At 57.7% G+C, this 20578-nt stretch overlaps 3 protein-coding genes across 3 annotated transcripts; all 3 read left to right on the plus strand.

Annotated features, from left to right (window-relative positions):
• Nucleotides 1-3787: 3787 nt before the first annotated feature.
• Nucleotides 3788-11959, plus strand: SMARCD1 (SWI/SNF related BAF chromatin remodeling complex subunit D1). Its single transcript, XM_075445619.1, has 13 exons — nt 3788-3955; nt 4088-4275; nt 5656-5698; nt 5795-5917; nt 6563-6685; nt 7175-7291; nt 7622-7723; nt 7816-7977; nt 8531-8628; nt 9060-9195; nt 9551-9673; nt 9915-10016; nt 10240-11959. The coding sequence occupies exons 1-13, from the start codon at nt 3788-3790 to the stop codon at nt 10291-10293; spliced, it is 1539 nt and encodes a 512-aa protein (XP_075301734.1). The 3' UTR covers nt 10294-11959.
• Nucleotides 11960-12904: 945 nt separating this feature from the next.
• On the plus strand, nt 12905-18376 carry GPD1 (glycerol-3-phosphate dehydrogenase 1). The gene is made up of 8 exons (XM_075445645.1): nt 12905-12984; nt 13180-13357; nt 13964-14104; nt 14498-14636; nt 15588-15700; nt 16015-16248; nt 16439-16545; nt 16802-18376. The coding sequence occupies exons 1-8, from the start codon at nt 12944-12946 to the stop codon at nt 16896-16898; spliced, it is 1050 nt and encodes a 349-aa protein (XP_075301760.1). The 5' UTR covers nt 12905-12943; the 3' UTR covers nt 16899-18376.
• Nucleotides 18377-18461: 85 nt separating this feature from the next.
• Nucleotides 18462-20538, plus strand: COX14 (cytochrome c oxidase assembly factor COX14). Its single transcript, XM_075445646.1, has 2 exons — nt 18462-20149; nt 20238-20538. The coding sequence occupies exon 2, from the start codon at nt 20247-20249 to the stop codon at nt 20403-20405; it is 159 nt and encodes a 52-aa protein (XP_075301761.1). The 5' UTR covers nt 18462-20149; nt 20238-20246; the 3' UTR covers nt 20406-20538.
• Nucleotides 20539-20578: the final 40 nt, after the last annotated feature.

Genomic DNA, 20578 nt, shown 5'->3' on the forward strand with positions numbered 1-20578 from the left:
CAAAGGCCACGGGGTGGGCTTTGAGTAGGAACAAGATAATATAGTTCGGCCCAGAAGGGAGCTAATGAACTTAAATTAATTGCGGCCAGGCACTGTGAGTAGCCAGAGCAGCTGCCCATGCCTGCTCCCTCCACAGTGGCATTCACAGCAGCTCCTGTCGCAGGGGGCACGCAGCGACCCCGTCTCCGTAAGCTGCCACCTCTTCCACAGCTCCCCATTAACCCGCTGGGCTGTGCTGGGAGCGGGTCACCTCACTCTGTCACAGCCTCGCGCTGCACAGGCGCATCCCCAGCCTCGGCGGGGCTGCCTGAGGTTTCCGCTGCCGCTGGGCACGATGTCTGCGAGCCACAGCCTGGAACGGCCTCGCAGAGGAGGTGCCTGGACCCCAACGGCAGCAACGCCAACGCGATGCCCGCGGGTGTACAGCGGGCAGCCAGACAGGACACCAGCGTGAGCAGCTTTCGGCTACGAAGTGGAAAAGCTGCTCCTTGTCCGACTCCAAGCTCTGCGGTGCACAAGACCCACGCATGGGCAGGGCAGCGTACGCCAGCCAGGGAGCTTCAGCCTGTCCGGGATCACGGCAGCCCACGGACGGACGCACCGGCACAGGCTGCACGGGGCTGGCAGCCTGCACGGAGTGCGGTGCGGGCAGCGCGCGTGCATCCACGTCTGTCGCTCGGTGGTGCGGGACTCACGCCGCGCCCAAGACAAGGAGTTAATTACATTTCACGGGAAGCATCTCCGACGATCCACGCGAGGATTGGGTGCGACACACCGAGGCCGGAGATGCTGGGAAGCACCTGCTCGCACGCTGCCGTGTTCACCTTGCGGATTGTGTGGCTGCTGAAACCCTACAGAGCAAGGATTAATCATGCAACACGCATGTAACCACGGCAGAGATAGCGTCACCTCTTCTCCTCTCTGGCAAGAATTCCCAGTTACCACTTGCTCACTGCTAAAGCTGCCAGCAGAAACAGGCGCTGAGATATAATTACACAGTCCTGGATGCTGTTCGGCTGCCTGGAGCCAGAGCTGTACTGGTTGGGGAGGAAGGTTTGGGAGGAGCGGCCGGTGCAGTAAAAACAAAGGTACACGGGGCAGCGTTTCACAAACCATTTCCACTGGGAGCAGCAAACCAACCAAACCCTCAGGGCAGAGGAAAGGAGAAAGGGTAAGTGTGAGGAGACACTGAGCCGAGGGAGCTGAGGTTGTTTTATCCCCTGTGTTTCTTACAAAACGCAGCGAGTGTCGGGGGACAAAGAGGACTGGTCAGAGAGCATCGAGGCGCTGGCACAGGTTGCCCAGAGAAGCTGTGGATGCCCTGACCCTGGCAGGGCTCAAGGCCAGGCTGGACAGGGCTTTGAGCACCCTGGTCTGGTGGAAGGTGTCCAGGGGGTTGGAATCAGATGGTCTTTAAGGTCCCTTCCAACCCAGTCCCTGGGGACAGAGGGCTGGGGTCGCTCTCAGCTTGGCTCACGCAACGTGGGGTCTCTCAAGACCCTGCAGCTCACCGGCTCCCGGTGCCTGCAGAGCAGCTCCCACCTCCCTCTCCCCACTTCTCAGGTTAGCCCTTGCTTTCTCCCCCCTCGCCTCACTCTGTGTGTCCCTCCCAGGAGAGCCAGGCAGCTTTCCAGCCTGCCCAAAAGGCTCCTGCCAGGCTTTAAGTCTCAGTCGAAGTCGCATCTGAACAACACGGAGCAGATAAGTTCCACTGCTTTTCCTCCCCATTAATATTTCATAAGGCTGCTGGGCGCCAAGCCTGTCGGAGATGGCATTAAATTAACTGCATGGACACACGGATGCTGAGACAACAGTTAATGGCTAAGCTTCATGTTTTTCACCACGGATACGAAATGCCGTATCTGGCAGAGCAGGTGCCGAAACATCCTCACTTCTTTGCTCGGTCAACAATGCCATGCACTGTACAGGATGGCCTCCAAAATGACCCATGATCATCATTAATTGCTTAATTAATACTTGTGGTGTGACTGCTCACTTGGCTTTTTTTCTTCCACAGATTAATGCTGGCTGGATTTGTGTCCCCTTTCTCTCTGAGCAACCGCAAGGGTAAGCGCTCCAGGGAATGGGGAACTTAATGCTAATACTTGCAGAAAGTGGCCTTTGATCCCAACATTGTGCTTCCTGTAGCAGCCCAAGCCACGGTCAAAGCAGACAGGAATCCTTTTCCTGGGTGCTCAGCCTAAACCTGAACAAACCGGCTCCATTTACGCCCATTCGTACTCGGTTCTGGTGAGAGGTGTCAGGGCCAGGTCTGCCCGTTGTAGACCTTCGCCCCGCGGCAGGCAAAGCCGCCTTCCTCCGAGCGTATCCCAGAGCAAGGGAGGCTTCAGGACCAGCGTCTCCCGCAAACATCTGTAACAGCGAGTGCTACAGGGATGGCCTGGCAAGCGCGGGGCTGAGACCCCAGCCCTCCTCAACTCCCGAGCAGCTCTGCCCATCACAACTCCTGTGCAGTAACTCCGAGGGCTGCAGTGGAAATCAGAGAGGCTCAATTAGGACAGGCGAGATCAGAACGAGCGCGACATCAGCTGCGGCAGGTAGACGAGCCCCCGAGCACGCCAGAAGGGAGCTCGATGGCTGCCAGCCTGAGGAGCCAAGGAGCTGCAGATTCTCTTACAGGTGGTTTTGCACAGAGATGAGAGCCTGCGGCACGCAGCCCGCCGCCTCTCCCACCCTGCTCCTAACACCCACAGGACTCTCCACACCTCCATGGCCCTTGCATAGCCCGCAGGCTCCCCAGGAACATTGCCCCCAGCTCCCCCAAGAGCAACCCTCATGACTCTGCACCCTTCCCTAATCCCCCAAGACCCTACACCCTCCTGTATCCCCAGGACCTTGTTCCAAGACCCTGCATCCTCCCATATAGCCCCAGAACCCCCCCAGGACCTGGCTCACGCACCCCCAGGACCCTCTCAGGTCCCTGCCCCAGCACCCTCAAGATCCTGCACCCTCCCATGTAGCCCCAGAACCCTCCCAGACCCTGCAACCTCCCGCGTAGCCCCAGGATCCGGCTCCTGCACCCCCAGGACCCTGCGCTCTCCCATATAGCCTCAGAACCCTCCAGGACCCTGACCCAGCAACCCCACGACCCTGCGCCCTCCCTTGTAGCCCCAAGACCCGGCTCCTGCACCCCCAGGACCCTGCCCCAGCACCCCCAGGACCCTGCACCCTCCCATATAGCCCCAGAACCTCCCTAGAACCAGACTCCTGCACCCCCAAGACCCTTCGCCCTCCCTTACAGCCCCAGGACCCCGCCCCAGCACCCCCAAGACCCTGCGCCCTCCCTTGTAGCCCCAGGACCCGGCTCCTGCACCCCCAGGACCCCCCCCAGGACCCTGCCCCAGCACCCCCAGGACCCTGCACCCTCCCATATAGCTCTAGAACCAGACTCCTGCACCCCCAAGACCCTGCGCCCTCCCTTGTAGCCCCAGGACCCGGCTCCTGCACCCCCAGGAACCCCCCAGGACCCCGCACCCTCCCATATAGCCCTAGAACCAGACTCCTGCACCCCCAAGACCCTTCGCCCTCCCTTGCAGCCCCAGGACCCCGCCCCAGCGCCCTCCCTTGTAGCCCCAGGACCTGGCTCCTGCACCCCCAGGAACCCCCCAGGACCCCGCACCCTCCCATACCGATCCCCGCCCCCTAGTGCGGACCTCCAGCCGGCAGAGGGCGGCGGCAGTGGCTGACGCCCCTGTAGCGCGGCACCCGCGCGCAGTCTCTATGACCAACATCCGGTTCCGGCCCGCTCCCCTTTGTGCTGGAGAAGATGGCGGCGCGGGCGGGATTCCAGTCGGTGACTCCCAGCGGCGGCGGCGGTGGGGCCGCTGCCGGAGCCGGCGCGCTGGGACCGGGCACGCCGGGCGGGCCGGTTCGCATGGGCCCGGCTCCGGGACAGGGCCTGTACCGCTCGCCGCTGCCGGGAGCCGCCTACCCGGTGAGGCGGGGGAGGGGCCGGCGGGGAAGCGCTAACCGGCCCTGCGCGGGGCGGGGCGGGAGGGAGCGGGGGCGGCGGGGACGGCGCCGGCCCCTCCCGGTGGGCACTGGACCGGTTTTCTTCTCTCCGCAGCGCCCCGGAATGTTACCGGGGAGCCGGCTGGCGCCGCAGGGCCCCTCCATGGGGCCGCCCGGTTACGGCGGGAGCCCGGCGGTGCGGCCCGGGATGGCGCAGGCCAGCCTGGACCAGGCCCGCAAGAGGCCGGCGCCGCAGCAGCTTCAGCAGGTGCAGCCGCAGGCCGTGCCCAACCGCAACCACAAGTAAGGGTCGGCATCCCCGGGCATCGGGGCATCCTGAAGCTTCCCCGGGCATCGGGGCGTCTCGGGAGATCCCGGAGCTTCCCCGGGCATCGGGGTGTCTCGGGAGATCCCGGAGCTTCCCCGGGCATCGGGGCGTCTCGGGAGATCCTGGAGCTTCTCTGGGCATCGGGGCATGTCAGGGCACCCAGAGCATCCCCGGATATTGGGGCGTCTTGGAGCATCCCCAGGCATCAGGGCGTCTTGGGACATCCTGGAGCATCTCTGGGCATCGGGGCATGTCAGGGCACCCAGAGCATCCCCGAGTATCGGGGTGTCCTGGAGCTTCCCTGGGCATCGGTGCATCTCTGGAGATCCCAGAGCATCCCCAGGCATTGGGGTGTCTCAGGGCACCCCAGAGCATCCTCAGGCAGCGGGGTTCTTGGAGCATCCCTGGGCAGTGGGGTGACCCGGGTCATCCCAGAGCATCCCTGGGTATCGGGGCATCCCTGGGCATTGAGGTGTCCCAGCGCATCCCCAGGCAGGGGCACAGACACATTCCCTCTCCCCAAAAAGGCCCCACCGGGGAGAGGCTGGGTTTTGGGGTGCGGGCAGGCACCCCCGAAATCTGAGAGCGAGCGGTGCGGCCTCGCTGAAGCGGGGACTATGCCGGGCAGCGGGAAGCCGCAGCCACTGACTCGGTGTCACCAGCCGGCTGTGCTTGGCAACACAAAGCTCTTCTGTTTGGCCGTGTCCGGGGCGCTCTGCCTTCGTGCTGCGCTTGGGCTCCCCGTGGCTGCGTCTCGGTAGGTGGCAGAAAGGGACGTCAGCTCGTGCAGCCCCTCTTCTGGGAGATGAGGGGCTTCCAGAAGATGAAAGAATAATGTGCAGCTGCTAGACCAGAGCAACTTTATGTTGCGTTTCTGGCAGTACGGCATGATGCCTCAGTAATTCATTCCTTGATTTAAAACACGTCTCCTAGAAAAGTCAATCTAAAGCTAATTGAGGCTAGAGAGTCGCTTTGTTTAGACGTTTTGTCAGTACATCCAGCTCGCTGTAACCCCGCTTTCTGGGGGGTTCAGAAAACCCCGCGTCTCGTAGGGGGTGTGAAACGTTCGGGTGGTTGGTCACGCTGCTGCAGGGTTCGTCAGCTCTGCGGCGCCGGGGGCCCGGCAGGGCCTGGGGGGAGGAAGGAGCCTGATTCTGCGCTGACAGTAACGCAAGGTGCCTCTGAAAATAAGAGCCCGGGCCCGAGACTGGCATCCAGGCTGAGAGCACTGCTAATGCCGCAGCAGTGAACCCGAGAACAAGCCGTCGTCTTGCTCCCTTTGCGAATGCCTGCAGTTAATTTGCAGAAAACGGTTGCCATTTTAATGCCTGTGTGTGCTTCTTCTTCCTTAACAGCGCTAAAAAGAAGAAGATGGCTGACAAAATTCTACCTCAGAGGGTGAGTGGCACAGGTAGTTGCAGCCTGCGTTGATACGATACAGAGTGGAGAAGTGCGGGGGAGCTGACGGTGATTTGCATTCTTGATTGGCTGTAGATTCGTGAACTTGTACCCGAGTCGCAGGCCTATATGGACTTGCTGGCCTTTGAAAGGAAATTGGACCAGACGATCATGAGGAAACGCTTGGATATCCAGGAGGCTTTGAAGCGACCCATTAAGGTAGGGGAGGGCTGCGTTCGTGGTTGTCGTAAGCGAGGTTTGGAGGCACGCGCTTCACTTAGGTCAGCAGGGGGACACGGAAGCTTGGGTCGTGTCCCTGGAAGCGTGGCGTATCCGGAATCTTAATGCCTCGGACGTAACCAAGGAGTGGAAACAGAAATGCCTCTTGCTGTCTGCCCCAGGAGAGGGAGAATATGAGGCCACTAAAAGCTTCAGCCTGAAGAAGAGAACCCTGCGAGGGGACCTAATATATACTTACAAATACCTGCAGGGTGGGGGTCAGGAGGACGGGGCCAGACTCTTTCCAGTGGTGCCCAGCGACAGGACAAGGGGCAGCGGGCACAAACTGGAGCAGAGGAAGCTCCATCTGAACATGAGGAAGAACTTCTTCCCTCTGAGGGTGACGGAGCCCTGGCCCAGGCTGCCCAGGGAGGTTGTGGAGTCTCCTTCTCTGGAGATATTCAAGACCCGCCTGGACAAGGTCCTCTACAACCTACTGTAGGTGACCCTGCTTCGGCAGGAGGGTTGGACTAGTTGACCCACAGAGGTCCCTTCCAACCCCTACCATTCTGTGATTCTGTGATAAGCAAGATAATCGGGCCCTTTATTTCAGAATTAACACTGAGACGATGCTTTTTCTTGTAGCAAAAACGAAAGCTACGTATTTTTATCTCCAATACCTTCAATCCAGCCAAGTCAGATGCTGAGGATGGTGAAGGAACGGTCGCCTCCTGGGAGCTTCGCGTAGAAGGACGGCTGCTGGAAGATGTAAGTGTGAAATATCCAACCAGAGAGGTGACTTCATGCATCTGGAATTGGCAGTGAAACCAGTTTCTTAGTGTCTGAGAGCATAGCTGGGGCCTTCATATCCTCCTTCATCTCTGTTTTCCAAGGAGTCTGATGGTGACGAGACCAAGAGCCCAGCTTGGAGACCGATGGGTATCCCCATGACAGGACATGAGTTGTACAAAGTTCTTATAGCTCTAAGAATGAATGGTGAGAGCGGATCAGCGGCGCTTGTGTACCCTGGCTCTGAGAACCAGGGCACTTGCATTGTGTGTAATTGCTGAGTGATTTAATTCCTGCAAGCTCATCTTTAACTCCAGTCTTTCACTTTCTGGCTTGGAACTTGATTTTCAAGCACGTGTTGGTGAATTTAGGTGTTCAGAACTTAAAGGAACGCTGTCGTTCACGGTGGCTGTGCTTGAGTGCTGAGACTTGCTGTCCTAACACTTTTCCTTCCTGTGTTGCTTGCAGTCTGCTTTGTCCAAATATGATGCCACCAAGCAGAAAAGAAAGTTCTCATCCTTCTTTAAATCTCTGGTCATTGAACTTGATAAAGACCTGTATGGCCCTGACAATCACCTAGTAGAGGTGAGCTGCTTTTTGCTGTGTTAACTCTAAAAATGGGTTGGTGTTTCAGCAGGCAGGGTTTGTATATCACTTGTAACTTGAGAGGTGGGGATACTTCAGGCTTGGACAAGTGGCTGGGAGCCAGCAGCTCTTGAATTCTTATCTTAGCTTTTGCTCTGACTTGCTGGGGGTCTGAACAAATGTGTTAACTCTTGTTTCAATCTGCAAGTGGGAGCAAGGTGAACTTTCTCTAGGTGGGTGGGATTTACTGGCAAGCTTGTAGGGTGCCCAGCAGCAGGAGCAAAGGGAACCAAGTGTGGGGGTGCTTCTAAATGCCCTCTCCTGTTCCAGTGGCACAGGACTGCTACAACTCAGGAGACAGATGGCTTCCAGGTGAAGAGGCCGGGAGATGTAAATGTGCGCTGTACTGTCCTTCTGATGCTGGATTACCAGGTAAGACGTTGGGAGTAACAGTGCTGGGCATGTACATCACCGTACTGCATGTGATCTGTGGCCATCTCGCCTTTCTGTGCTTTTTGTTTCAGCCTCCCCAGTTCAAACTGGATCCCCGCTTGGCTCGTCTCTTGGGGATTCACACTCAGACCCGTCCAGTGATCATCCAGGCATTGTGGCAATATATCAAGACCCACAAGCTCCAGGACCCCCACGAGCGGGAGTATGTCATCTGCGACAAATACCTCCAGCAGGTAACAGCGTGGCTGCAACAAGCGGCTGTTTCAGCTTTTCACAGAATCACAGAACGTTCGGGGTTGGAAGGGACCTCTGGGGGTCACCCAGCCCAGCCCCCTGCCCAAGCAGGGTCACCCAGAGCAGGGGGCACAGCACCGCGTCTAGGGGGGTCTGGAATATCTCCAGAGAAGGAGACTCCACAGCCTCCCTGGGCAGCCTGGGCCAGGGCTCCGTCACCCTCAGAGGGAAGAAGTTCTTCCTCGGGTTCAGCTGGAGCTTCCTCTGCTCCAGTTTGTGCCTGTTGCCCCTTGTCCTGTCGCTGGGCACCACTGGAAAGAGTCTGGCCCCATCCTCCTGACCCCCACCCTGCAGATATTTAGAGGCATTTCGAAGGTCCCCTCTCAGCCTTCTCCAGGCTGAACAAGCCCAGCTCCCTCAGCCTCTCCTCGTAGGAGAGATGCTCCAGTCCCCTCCTCATCCTCGTAGCCCTCCGCTGGACTCTCTCCAGCAGCCAGTGGTTGCTGGCACTGAGCTCCCGTTCCTTTCCTTACCCCTGTGTTTCTGTCACAGATATTTGAATCTCAGCGGATGAAGTTCTCTGAAATCCCACAAAGACTTCATGCGTTGCTTATGCCCCCAGAACCGATCATCATTAATCATGTGATCAGGTGAGACTGATCCTCTTGACTTCATATTTCTGAGAAGATGAGTGGAAGGGATGGATGAGGCTGGCACGGAAAGATGATGTAATATGTTCTGATTTTCAGCAGCAGTTCCTGTGTTGCCTGTCTTTGTTTTTTTGTACAAGAACAGCCGCCTCTTTCGTTTACCACATCCCTCTCTTCCACAAGGCACTCCCACGTTCATGCTGTCCTTGGCATTACGCTTTTGTAGATAGAAATCTGCTTGGAACAATTACTCGGTCGTTGTGCTGCAGAGCTGTCAGTGAAGCTTTGCTGCTTGGTGGCAGAGCTGAAGCTAACGCTAGCTTGGCTTGTCCCTGCTTGCAGTCCATGCTGCATCATCCCAGAGGAGCCACAATTTGGTGCTTTGCTGAGCTACTCACTTATTTTGGCTTCTTTCTTGTGGATGCCCCTAGTGTTGACCCAAATGACCAGAAGAAAACAGCTTGCTACGACATTGATGTGGAGGTGGATGATACCTTGAAAACTCAGATGAATTCCTTTCTGCTATCCACAGCCAGTCAACAGGAAATCGCTGCTCTGGATAACAAGGTAGGAATTGCTCCTCCGGGTCTGCCTTCCTCAGTGCTGGGTGGGGATGTGTCTCTGGAGCAGGGGAGCCCCGAGCAGGACAGGAGTTCAGCTTTGCTCCGTTGTGCATTTGGAAGCTGGAGTGGGGTAAAGCGTGCTTACAAACAAGTGGCTTTACCTGGAAGTGTAATTTTAAAGCAAATGGTCAGTGGCAAAATTAGTTATATTTGGAGCAGGGAACTGGGAATTGGAAATCCTGTCTGATGGGCGTAAGTCAGCTACAGAGTGTAAGAATTTGCCTTTGCGTGTTGGGTCTCTCTTCTCTCTGACTTTTTTCCCTATTCAGCACTTCAGTTGCTGTGCTTATCTCCTTCAGATTCATGAAACAATAGAGACAATTAACCAGCTGAAGACCCAGCGTGAGTTCATGCTGAGCTTTGCCCGAGATCCTCAGGGCTTCATCAATGACTGGCTACAGTCCCAGTGCCGGGATTTAAAGGTAAAAGCTTTGTCTTGTGTGGAAGCTGGATCCAGTCACACGCTTCCCTCATTATAACCAGCTCCCACAGAGAGGGAGGCAATTTCCTGCTCAGAAAGCGAGACTAGAATTGGAGTCAAGCGTAAGAACTTGACCTGACTGTACTGAGACGTCTTTGAGGAAAGAGGAGGGGGTGTGGGTTTGCTCAGCACAGCCGGAGCTTTTGCACTCCCTGAACTGTTTTGTCCTTTGTGCTCTCCAGACAATGACGGATGTTGTTGGGAATCCTGAAGAGGAGCGTAGAGCGGAGTTCTACTTCCAGCCGTGGGCTCAGGAAGCTGTGTGCAGATACTTCTACTCCAAGGTGAGCGTCCCCAAGCAGAGGTCCCTCTCCATACCCAGTGGCTCAGAGTACCTGTCACTCCTTGCTGATGGTGGACAGTGGCAGTGCTAAGCTTTGTAGACACTGCTGGTGCGTCTTGGTCCCTGTTTGAGTTCACCCATTTCCAGCCAGGTCCTGTGTTACTTATGCTGTGGTGCTGCGCAGTCTGAGTGTGTTAATGCTGCGATTCTGGCTTCTCTCGCAGGTGCAGCAAAGACGGCAGGAATTGGAGCAGGCCCTGGGAATCCGTAACACATAGGATGCTCCGCTCCTCCCCAACCAGAAGGCATCACAGCTATTTGTGGAGACAGAGAGCTGCAGAATACGCTGTTAAAGCTCACATAACCCCACTCCGGCAGCGAGGCCCGCATCATTATTCATCCTGGCATTGTCCCTGTTGGGGCAGCTCCAGGACACCTGGGGTCTTCTGGGGTGTGGCAAGCAAACAGGCTCCAATGAGCACACATTTCTACCTGGTTTTCTTCGTGACTGTTGCCTTGTCAGTCCCAAGGCTTCCAAGAGCCTCCCCTTGACTCCGCACTGTCTGTAGTGTCCCCAGTAGCCAGTACGACTGCTGACTTGGAGCCTTTCTCAAGTTCAGAGACCACAGCCCATTCCTCCCCAACTAGCATCTCGTTGTGGCACACGCGAGACCTGGGTCTGGGAAGCCTGGATCTGCTGCAAGGGTGGAGTTCTGCGGCTGGTCTCTTCCCTGCCTCGTTTTACAGCAAGGTGCCAGGAGACGTAGTGGGCAGGATGCTGTGAGCTGACATACCTCCCTGCCCTTACTCCCTCGCTCGGAGGGTGCTGCTGCACTGGGCTGCCTCATAGGTCACTCTCCTCCTCGAGGAAGTTGCTGGACTGTGTAGAGAATTGCTTCTCCCCTTGTCCCTTTTTCCCTGCCCTGTTTCCTTTGTGTTCTTTGACAGACCATCCTAGGCCGGGATCACAGGGGAGATGAGCCATCGGCTTACTGCGGGGATGTGGAAGCACTGGAGTGGTCGGACTGCTCTGCACTTCAAAAGACGTGTTCTTGTGGTTCCAGCAAGCCACGTAGCTGCTTGTTTTCCCTGTAGCAGGGAGAGGGGATGCAGCAACTGCCTGGTGGAATTGTGCAGGGGCGCAGTGTTGTAGGCTCATTCCTTTGGGACAGTTATCCTGTGTCACTTGCTGTGGGGACCAGAAGCTCCTTCATGTGGATCCGAGGATGCAACAGGACTGTCCTTGGGAGCGGACGTAGCTCCAAGCGTGTGCGAGTTAGCAGGTGTTTCCATGCTGAAGTTCCTGTGGTTTTTAGTCAAGTTTTAGGTTCTGGGGCTGCTGTAAGGCCCAGCATGGTTCAGGAATGTACAAGTAGATTTTCTCTACTGTGGGGAGTAGCAGCCTAGATGCCTCTTGATGGAATGAATTACTAGTAACTAGTGGTCAGGCATAAGAGAATGGCTTCTCCTCAACGGATCTCAGTATTTCTGCTCGGGACTGTAATGCAAATGGACTTGAAACTTGGTCGTATTCTCTTGGAAAAGCTGCAAAATCACATTACTGACGACCCCCCCCCCCCATCCCACACCCAGCTTTGGTGTGGTTGGGAAAGTTGCTAGGAATTTGGGAGCCTGGGTGGCCCTACTCCTCGTGTCTGTGTTACTACAAGTCTGTGAGTAATAGACTCTCGACTTCCCTTCTCCTTTGTCCCCTTATGAAATGGCTCCTCTGTGGTACTGGGGCGAAGGTCTTGGTGCTGATGAAGCAGCCCACTGACTCCTCAGGGGAATCACACGTGAAGGATGCTGAGTACTGCGTAGGCAAACGTAGCTGTTGCAGAATAACTGCTTTTCTTAACTGAATATTACGGTTTTTTCCATGGACCAAAATTTTCTTTTGTACTGTATCCTTGTAGACGTCACCCAGTTTTAATAAAAGCCTCCTGTGAAGGAAGCTGTCCTCCCTCCTTCTGTGCTGACAGCACGCGTTCTCTCAGCAGCTGCCTTGGTGCATGACACTTCATTTACTTGCCTGGGAAGGGATGAGATTATCTCAAATTTTTTTTCTTCCCCCCTTTTTTTTTTTTTTTTTTTGACAAAGGCAACTGGGTTAAGAGACTGGAGAGAAAATGTTCCTCATATTTCGGCCTTTTATAGAGAGCCTTTCATGTAAGGATCTCCTGGCTTTCAGAGTCTGTTAAGCCTTTGCAGAGTGCTTTTGTGGTAAACAAGCAAAGTAACTTGAGCAAAACTGGAAATCCAGTGGCCAGGCTGCTGATAAAATCTAAACAGCCCAGTCTGCACACTCCGCTGCCTTGCAGAATTGTTGCAGCCTGTTACGAGCCTGATGGGAGTCAGGCATAATTTTGAAAGAACTGTGTTAAAAGCTTACATACAAGGGTTTAAAACTATGCAAAAGGGGCATTACTGTCTTCACGCTGCCTTGTTTATAAAAGCAGAAATGTAATGCTGTGCAGAGAACCGGTGAGCCCTTGCCAGGGAAGGAGATCCTCTGTGGACAGAAGGCGGCAGTTTGCCTAAGGTCAGGCCGTTGGTGCTGCTGCCTAAGGCTGGGCGACTGGGGCAGGAGCTGTGTCCCGGGTCTGCAGCCGGGTTGATATTTCTTACTGCTTGGGGGGGCAGTGGCACCTCTGAGGAAGAGGGGGAAAATAAAACAAACGCTTTTGTGCAGAACAGGGGGGAGGAGGCTTGGCAGTCACGACTCCCAGTGGTGCTGCGATCTGGGATCTGAGCTATTTCACCTGCCCTCGGGGCAGCCGTTTGCCCCTGGCTGTGCCGCCCGGGGGCCCGGTTCCCCCCCCGGGGGCGAGGCGGGGCCGGGGGCGGGCCGGGGCCGCCCCCGCTCCGGGCGGCCTTGAAATAGCGGCGGCGGGGTCAGCGCGGCGCAGTGCTTTGGGTGCCCGCACCATGGGTGGCAAGAAGGTCTGCGTCGTGGGCTCCGGCAACTGGTGAGCGCCTGCTGCCCTGGCAGCCGCGTCCCCTCTGCGAGCGCAGTGCGGGCCCCGTCCTCCCCGGTGCCCCGCGGTACCCGGTGCCAGCTGTCCCGGTTTTACCAGCCCCCCCCAGTGACCTGGGGTGCATTGGGCTCCCCGGTGCCAGCGGCCTCAGCGCTCGCTGCCTACGGCTCTGCTTTGCCCACGCAGGGGCTCGGCCATCGCCAAGATCGCTGGCAGCAATGCGGCGCGGCTGAGCACCTTCGAGAACCAGGTGAACATGTGGGTGCTGGAGGAGGAGGTGGGCGGCCGGCGGCTCACTGAAATCATCAACACGGAGCACGAAAATGTCAAGTACCTGCCGGGGCACAAGCTGCCCCCCAACGTGGTGAGTGTGGCCCTCTCTGCTGAGCGCGAGGTCCGGTGCTGGCAGCTGGGCTGTCTGAGGAGAGTTAATAAACAGCTCTGCTGGGAGCTGCTGGAGCCCTGGTGCTTTGGGCACTGGGGGTGTGAAGGTAGGGGATGCACTGGGCTGCACGGCGCCCAGTTACACCCTCCCGCTGACCTTGATCCGTGCTTGGAGAAGCTGCAGCCCTGGCTGCTCTCGCTGCCCACCTTTGCCCCCGGTCCGGCATCCCGCAGGCTGGGCTCGAGGCCATGCAGCTGCCTCCGAGCTGGCACCGGCAGAGAGCCCACGGGGGCTGCTGCCCCACGGCTGTGTGCTCAGCCCCTCGGCGGGCACGGGCCTGCTGAGGTTCCCAAAATGGCCCCGGCTCTTTGCACCACCCTCGTGGGACCAGCTCCGGCTGCTTTTGCCCCGCTCTGCTCCAGCCCCTCTGCCCTGCGAGCCCTGCAAGGGAACCTTGGGGCCCTTCCTTCGCTTGCAGGGGAGCCCCCAGCAGTTGCTCTCAAGCCCCCGCTCCCCTTGTCCCGGGTTCAGAACACACAGCACAGCTGCAGGCACGAGTTCCCTGACGCCAGTCACGCTCTTCAGGTAGCAGAGCCAGACCTGCTGAAAGCCTGTGCTGGGGCTGATGTCCTCCTGTTCGTGGTGCCCCACCAGTTTGTCGGGCAAGTCTGCGACCAGCTCAAGGGCCACGTGAAGAAAGACGCCGTTGGGGTATCGCTCATCAAGGTGTGAGCAGGAGGAGCGCTGCCGGGGCAGCTGGCTGGGGCGCCGGGCCAAGGGGGCTTAGCTGGAAGCAGCCGGGCTTGGAGAGGCTGCAAAGGGAATCCCGGGGTTTTGGAGCAGAAACTGGGCTCCAGGGTTATGGGGGGAGTGTGGGGAGAGCGGGAAGCGGGGGCAGAGTCTTTGTGGGGGTTTGGAGGCAGATTGGTGGAGGAGAAGGGTGAGGGCACGTGGGGGATCTCAAGCGCTACGAGGAGTGGGGTGCAGCGGAGCGCTGAGGGGGCTGTCGGGATGGGAGTCGGAGCATTGCAGCGCAGGGAATGAATGAGGGGATTGGGGCAGGTGGAGCCGGGTCTCCAGGGCAGCAGATGCTCATCTCTGTCCCTGGTTGTCTCCCAGGGGGTGGACGAAGGACCAGATGGGCTGAGGCTGATCTCAGACATTATCCATGAAAAACTGGGAATAGACATGAGCGTCCTCATGGGGGCCAACATCGCTAATGAAGTGGCAGAAGGGAAGTTCTGTGAAACAACCATCGGTAAGGAGCCACCATCCCTCCTCATTAGCAGCCTTCGTTTCTGACAAGCAGGAAGAGGCAACGGGGTGAGCACGGAGCAGCTGAAAGTACTGCTGCCTCGGGTGAGCTGGCCCTTCTTCCCTCTGGAGGCAGAGACTCCGTAGGAGCTGGATGAACTCGTTCACAGGGTTTACGATATAATTGCTCGCTTCATTAAAGACAGAGTTGTGTGGCTAAAAGCTCCTGCCGGCACGGACTCTGAGCATCAGGCAGTCTGCCTGGCGCAAATCAAAGGGGTGGATGCTAAGACACCCTGTAGGAAATAGAGTTCCTACCTTCATTTCCTTGGGCTTCAAGGGACGCTCACCTGGATGTCGTGTTATTGCCAGCCAGGGCTGCTTGAAAGTTCATCTGGTGACTGTTCCTAACATGCTCCAAACTGTCTGTGAAGCATGCATGGCAGCCAAAACCAACACAACAGTTTTCTGGGTTAGAAGTTCCACGATTCAAAGCATATTTTAAAAAAAAGCAAACATGCTGTGCCGGACACTGCAGAGACTGGAGACGTGTAAGCAGAGCATGCTATCACTGTGAGCACACAGAAACATTCTCATGCAGGACGCTGCAGGAACAGGGAGAACAGCAGTGTCCAAACCCAAATTTGCAACCTTTGAAGATGCCTGTAATCTGCTGGGCATGTCACTTTGGTCTTGCTTGACAAAGCAGTAGGGATTGTCCCCATCTTCTGGGAATTCCAAGGTTCAGCCGTGCTTCTTTGTCAGGCAATGCATGCTTGGCACTTTGTGGACCTGCAAATGTTTAGCAAAGTCCATTCGTTGGGCAGTGGGTTCTTCTCGCTGCACTAGGTGCAAGGGCTATGCTGCTGGAACGCACCACTGGGCAGGACAGCAGCACAGTCCTACCTTAGGGTCTCCCCCCATCATCTTCCTCCTCCTCCCTTTGTCTCATCAGGCTGCAAGAACGCGCAGCACGGGCAGACGCTGAAGGAGCTGATGCAGACACCGAACTTTCGGGTGACGGTGGTGCAGGAAGCGGACACCGTGGAGATCTGCGGGGCTCTCAAGGTGGGTGAACCGCTCACTGGGGTTTGCAGGTCTTGGTTAGCAGAGCCTGCGGTGCTGTAGGGAGCTCTGGGGAGGAGGCTGCCAGTTGATTGAACCGCACTGGATATTGCACTGTGGCTCGTTTAGGCCTTTGGTTCAAAGGCCAGACTTCAGAGGGAACTGTGCATGTGTCCTGTTCAGCTGCTCGGAGGAATGACGATCGCTGGCGTAGGCAGGGGCAGGCAGGAGCCTGTGCTTCACAGGCAGCTCACGGACACAGCGAAGCCCCCAGCTCTGTTGGGAACAGATCCCTCTGTGCTGCTGTTGTTTTCCAGAACGTTGTGGCTGTAGGAGCTGGGTTCTGTGATGGGCTCGGCTATGGAGACAACACGAAGGCTGCCGTGATCCGTCTGGGACTGATGGAGATGATTGGCTTCGCCAAACTCTTCTGTAAGGGCCCCGTTACCTCCTCCACCTTCCTGGAGAGCTGCGGGGTTGCTGACCTCATCACTACCTGCTACGGTGGCCGCAACCGCAAGGTGGCTGAGGCTTTTGCCAAGACGGGGAAGGTAAGCAGGGCGGGGAGCAGGCAACGCTGGTATCTGCATCAACCTGCTGAGCAGGCAGGGAGGTGAACCCGGTTAGCACCGTGGTATCCTGCCTTCACTCGCCCAGTGCTGCAGCCTGGCTCCAGGGAAGGAGCGTGGGGCAGCAGGCGGGGTTGCAGGGTCCAGCTCCCTCACTGTTGGGTCGTTTCAGTCTATTGAGCAGCTGGAGAAGGAGCTGTTGAATGGGCAGAAGCTGCAGGGTCCCCAGACGTCTGCTGAGCTGCATCGCATTCTTAAAAGCAAGAACGTAGTGGACAAGTGAGTGCTCTCATCTTTCTTGTCTGGTCTTTTGGCATGGGGCTGAGATCTTTCCTGCGGCTATGGGAGAGGAAACACACCGTTCAGGTCAATCTCTGTGCTGCCCACATCAAACCCGCTGGGCAGGAATGGATGGATGAGGCACCATGCCACTGTCCCACCTGCTTCTGCCCAGTGGTCCTGCGTATGTCACAACAGAAGCTGAGGTGCTCTGACGCTCACAGCACAGGGGGTGACTTTGTTCATCTGCCCACAGGTTCCCCCTCTTCACAGCTGTGTATCAGATCTGCTACGAGGGCAAACCTGTTACTGATGTCATCAAGTGTCTCCAGAACCACCCTGAGCACATGTAAGTGGGCTCTGCCTGCAAAACCACTGATCCTGCCGAGAAGAGCGGAGAGCTCCTCCCTGCACCAACTTGCTCTGATGCTACAGCTTTGTAAGGAGTCCGGATTTCCTGGGAGCCTTTGCAGAGTGCTGGAAGGGCAGAGGTTTCCCTTCTCAGCCCTGGACGCTGCCAGCCTGAGCCTGGCATCCGCACAGAGGTACCTGCTGATCTCCCCCTCTCTTTGAAGGGCTCGTTTAGCTTCTGCTGCTGTCTAGGGCCTGCCCTGAGCGGGGCTGAGCGTCTTCCTCCTTTCACATTCTCTTGCTGCGATGGATTCAGTTCTCAGAGGGACTCTGCCAGGTTGTCTTGATCGATATGGGCTGTGCAGGAGGCACTGCCTGGGAGAACAAGCTTTGCTGTTAGCCCCGTGGGGCCACTTTGCATGGTACCAGCCCTTTCCTGCTTGCTGCCGTTGCTTTTGGCTCAGCTGTCTCATGGAGAGAGCACAGTTCCCTCCCAGGCTCCACCAGGGCGAGTGAAGCTCCTAAGGACTTTCAAAGGGGCTGAGAATCACTGTTCCTTCTAGGAAGCACCAGCACAGAAAATAGCGTTCTTTGCCACCCTGCCACGTGCTGCTTCCCCAGCCACTGCCAGCTGCTGCTGCTGAACAGTGCAGCCAACGCTTTGTGTGCGAGGGCAGCTCCAGAGTGAGACTTTAGAACTTATTTAGTTTTTCGCTCGTGCAGTCAAACCTGGCCCCTGCACCCGTGGAACTCCCCTGCTGTCACAGATTTGCCTGTGCTAATTCCATGCCCACTGGCTGTCCCCGGACAGCCTTTCTCCCTCGTATCGGTTTGTCCTCTGGCTGGCTTTGGCAATGCAGGGACCAACAGCCCCAAAGTCTTTCTGAGCAGCTGGCAGGCTGTGCAGCCCTTGGCAGTGTACCTGACAGAGCAGTTGGGTTTAGGTGAATCATTCACAGCAGCTTTTTACCTTCTCTCTGGCTTGCTCCAGTCTGTGCCTTAGCCTGGTCTTTGCTTCTACGCGTGGCTTTACAGGAGCTGAGCAAGCAGGTTCCACACTTTCCCTGCTGCCTCTCCCACGAGGGTGCTGGAAACTGTGCCCGCTAGCCCAAGGGGCAGCCATGGACATGTGATCCGCAAGAGGTACAAGGAGACCTCCAGCATCACAAGAGAGGACAGAGGTCTCATGCCTCGTGCTGTGCCTTTGAAACTTGCCCCTTGTCCGGCCGGGTGCGACGTGCCTCTCTGGTCCTCCAAAGCTGGCTCACTCCGCTCGTGTTTGCTCAGACCAGCGTGTCCAGCGGTTCACTGATCCCTGTCTGGGCTGGCAGGCCAGAGCTGCTGCAGGTCTCGCTGTCCACCCCTGTTCCAGGTCCTAGTGCCGCTGAGTCTCTGACTAGCAGTGTACTTTACAAATGTTTAAAATAATAATAAACTTGGAGAAAAGAAGGGAGACACACTTTTCTCTGTGGCTCCAGTGCATCATTGTCTTTGGTTTGGTGCCTGCTGGGCTTGCTAAGAGTGCAGAACAGGGCCGTGTCAGCTCCCTCCTGGCTCTGCACCCTCGTGTGCTGTCCCAGAAACAGGGAGAATGCCCCTGCAGGTCACTGTTCAGTCACAACATAACACAGTGTCCTGCTTGCTTTTTCTCAGCAGCGGTTCCAGTGTTAAAGTTTGGCTGTGGGACCAAAGAGGGTTGAGATTGCAATGTTGAACTGGGTGCAGAATCCTAACGCTCCTTCCTGCGGCCTGCAGGAGCCAGGCCAGGACCCCACTGTGCCTCATGTACCCCAGGCCTCCCCTCCTCTGATGTCTTGGCTTCTTGCGACATGCTGTGTTGGTTTATTCATCTCTTCCCAACTGCTTTTCCCAGACTTGCCTTGTCCGTGTCTTTCTTTGAAATGCATCTCGTACTGAGTGACCTTTCCAGGACCATTAGCCCTTCGCTCAGCCTCTTGCTAGGGGAATTTAATCTGCTGGCACTGCAGTTGTTTCTGTGCCTTTTATTAGACACGCTTTCTCACTAGGCACCCTACGACCTTTAAATTCAACTGAGCTATCATACAGAAAGTCGCCAGCATCGGCTTCCTCTAATGAGGAACTTTATAGAGGTTGGAGGGAGCATAAAGGAAGTCCAGCGTGTTCCTGCAGGGCTGGCACAACTTCTAGGTCCCTTTGTCCTGAAGTGCTTGAGGAATCCCAGCTCAGGCGTTTGGCCATGAGGCTCATATAGGAGAGAGGGTCTCTGAGCTCTCCTCCCTCACCACATAGCAGTCTCTCACCTTGGCTTGTTAAACTCTTGCCAGCACCCGCCCAGAGCTGCAGCAGGATCCGGAATGGTGTTTTGGACTTGCCTTTAGCTGTTAGCTCTACTTTGTGCATCCCTCCTAGCGTGGGTTTCTTTGACGCTACGCGCTGCTGGCAGTGCCCGAGGCCCTGCAGGCCCTCCCGGCGTTTGCTGAAGGTCCCAGGTCTCCCCTGGGGGTGGCCAGCGCAAAAGCCTCTGCCTTTTCGACACCCCCTGCCTTGCACAAGTGCTGGAGTTCATGAGCTATAAAAAGTCTTCCCTTTGCCATTTGGAGTTATGTTCTGCAGCCTCAGCACATCCAGGCGCTGCAGGACTCCGCAGCCGTGGGAGCTGCTGCTGTGCAGCGGCCGGGGAAAAGGAGAGGGGAGCGGCCTGACTCCCGCGGGCCCGGTGCTTGATGGAGCCCTCGGAGCAGTGCCGCGACAGCAGTGTTCAAAAGCGAGCAAGGAGAGCAGGGGTGCCAACAGCTGCCCTAGAGCTTGTGGAGGAGCACGGCCTCCTGCAGCCCTCTTGAAGGAGGCTCTCCCGCTGCAGGGCGCCCGCCGAGTACCTCAGTTCTGGAGCGGGATGCGTGGGGCCCCTGCGGCCCTGAGGACGGTTCCCTCGGGGCTGCTGGTGCCTCAGCCGCGCTTAGGGTCACCTGCGCTGTGCCTCAGGGCGAGAGACCCGGCTGAGAAAGGCCGGTAGGAAGGGATGTGCCCCGGGGCGGCCATGGCCGTGACCCGAGGGCTGCGCCGAGCGCCTGAGGCGACGCCTGAGGGGAAGGAGCGGCGGCGCCGCCTCCCCCCGCGAGGGGGCGCCGCAGCTCCCGCCCGAGGTTACCGCCTCGGAGGACTACGCGTCCCAGCAGGCAGCGCGGCCCCCACGTGACGCGCCGGGAGGCGGGGCGCTGGCCGGAAGCGGAGCGGAGCGGCGCGCCGGTGCTACCGGAGTCCGAGGCCGCAGGTACGGGGATGGGGCGGGGAGCGGGGCCCGATCCCGGCGGGGTGGAGCGGGGAGAGGGACCCCGCTGACCACCGCCTTGGTGTTGCAGGCGGAAGCTATGGTGTCCGGCAAGCAGCTGGCCGACTTCGGCTACAAGGCCTTCTCCGGTTCCATGGCGCTGCTGACGGTCTACGGCGGGTACCTGTGCGGCGTCCGCGCCTACCGCCTGCTCCAGCGCCGGCGGGAGCGGCAGGCCGCGGCCGGCCCCGAGAGCTGAGGGCGACTCGGAGCCCGGTACGGCGTTTCCCGGCTGGAGGCGGGGGAGGGGGCAGGCAGGGGCCCCGCGGCCTTCCCCGCCCCGGCTCGGGAGGAGACGGAGCACAATAAAAACGATGTGAAAACGCCCAAAACGTGGTGCCGCGTGGTGTCTGCCCCGACCGGCCCTGAACC

The sequence above is a fragment of the Opisthocomus hoazin genome, chromosome 32, assembly GCF_030867145.1.
Source record: "Opisthocomus hoazin isolate bOpiHoa1 chromosome 32, bOpiHoa1.hap1, whole genome shotgun sequence".
Classification (NCBI taxonomy): domain Eukaryota; kingdom Metazoa; phylum Chordata; class Aves; order Opisthocomiformes; family Opisthocomidae; genus Opisthocomus; species Opisthocomus hoazin.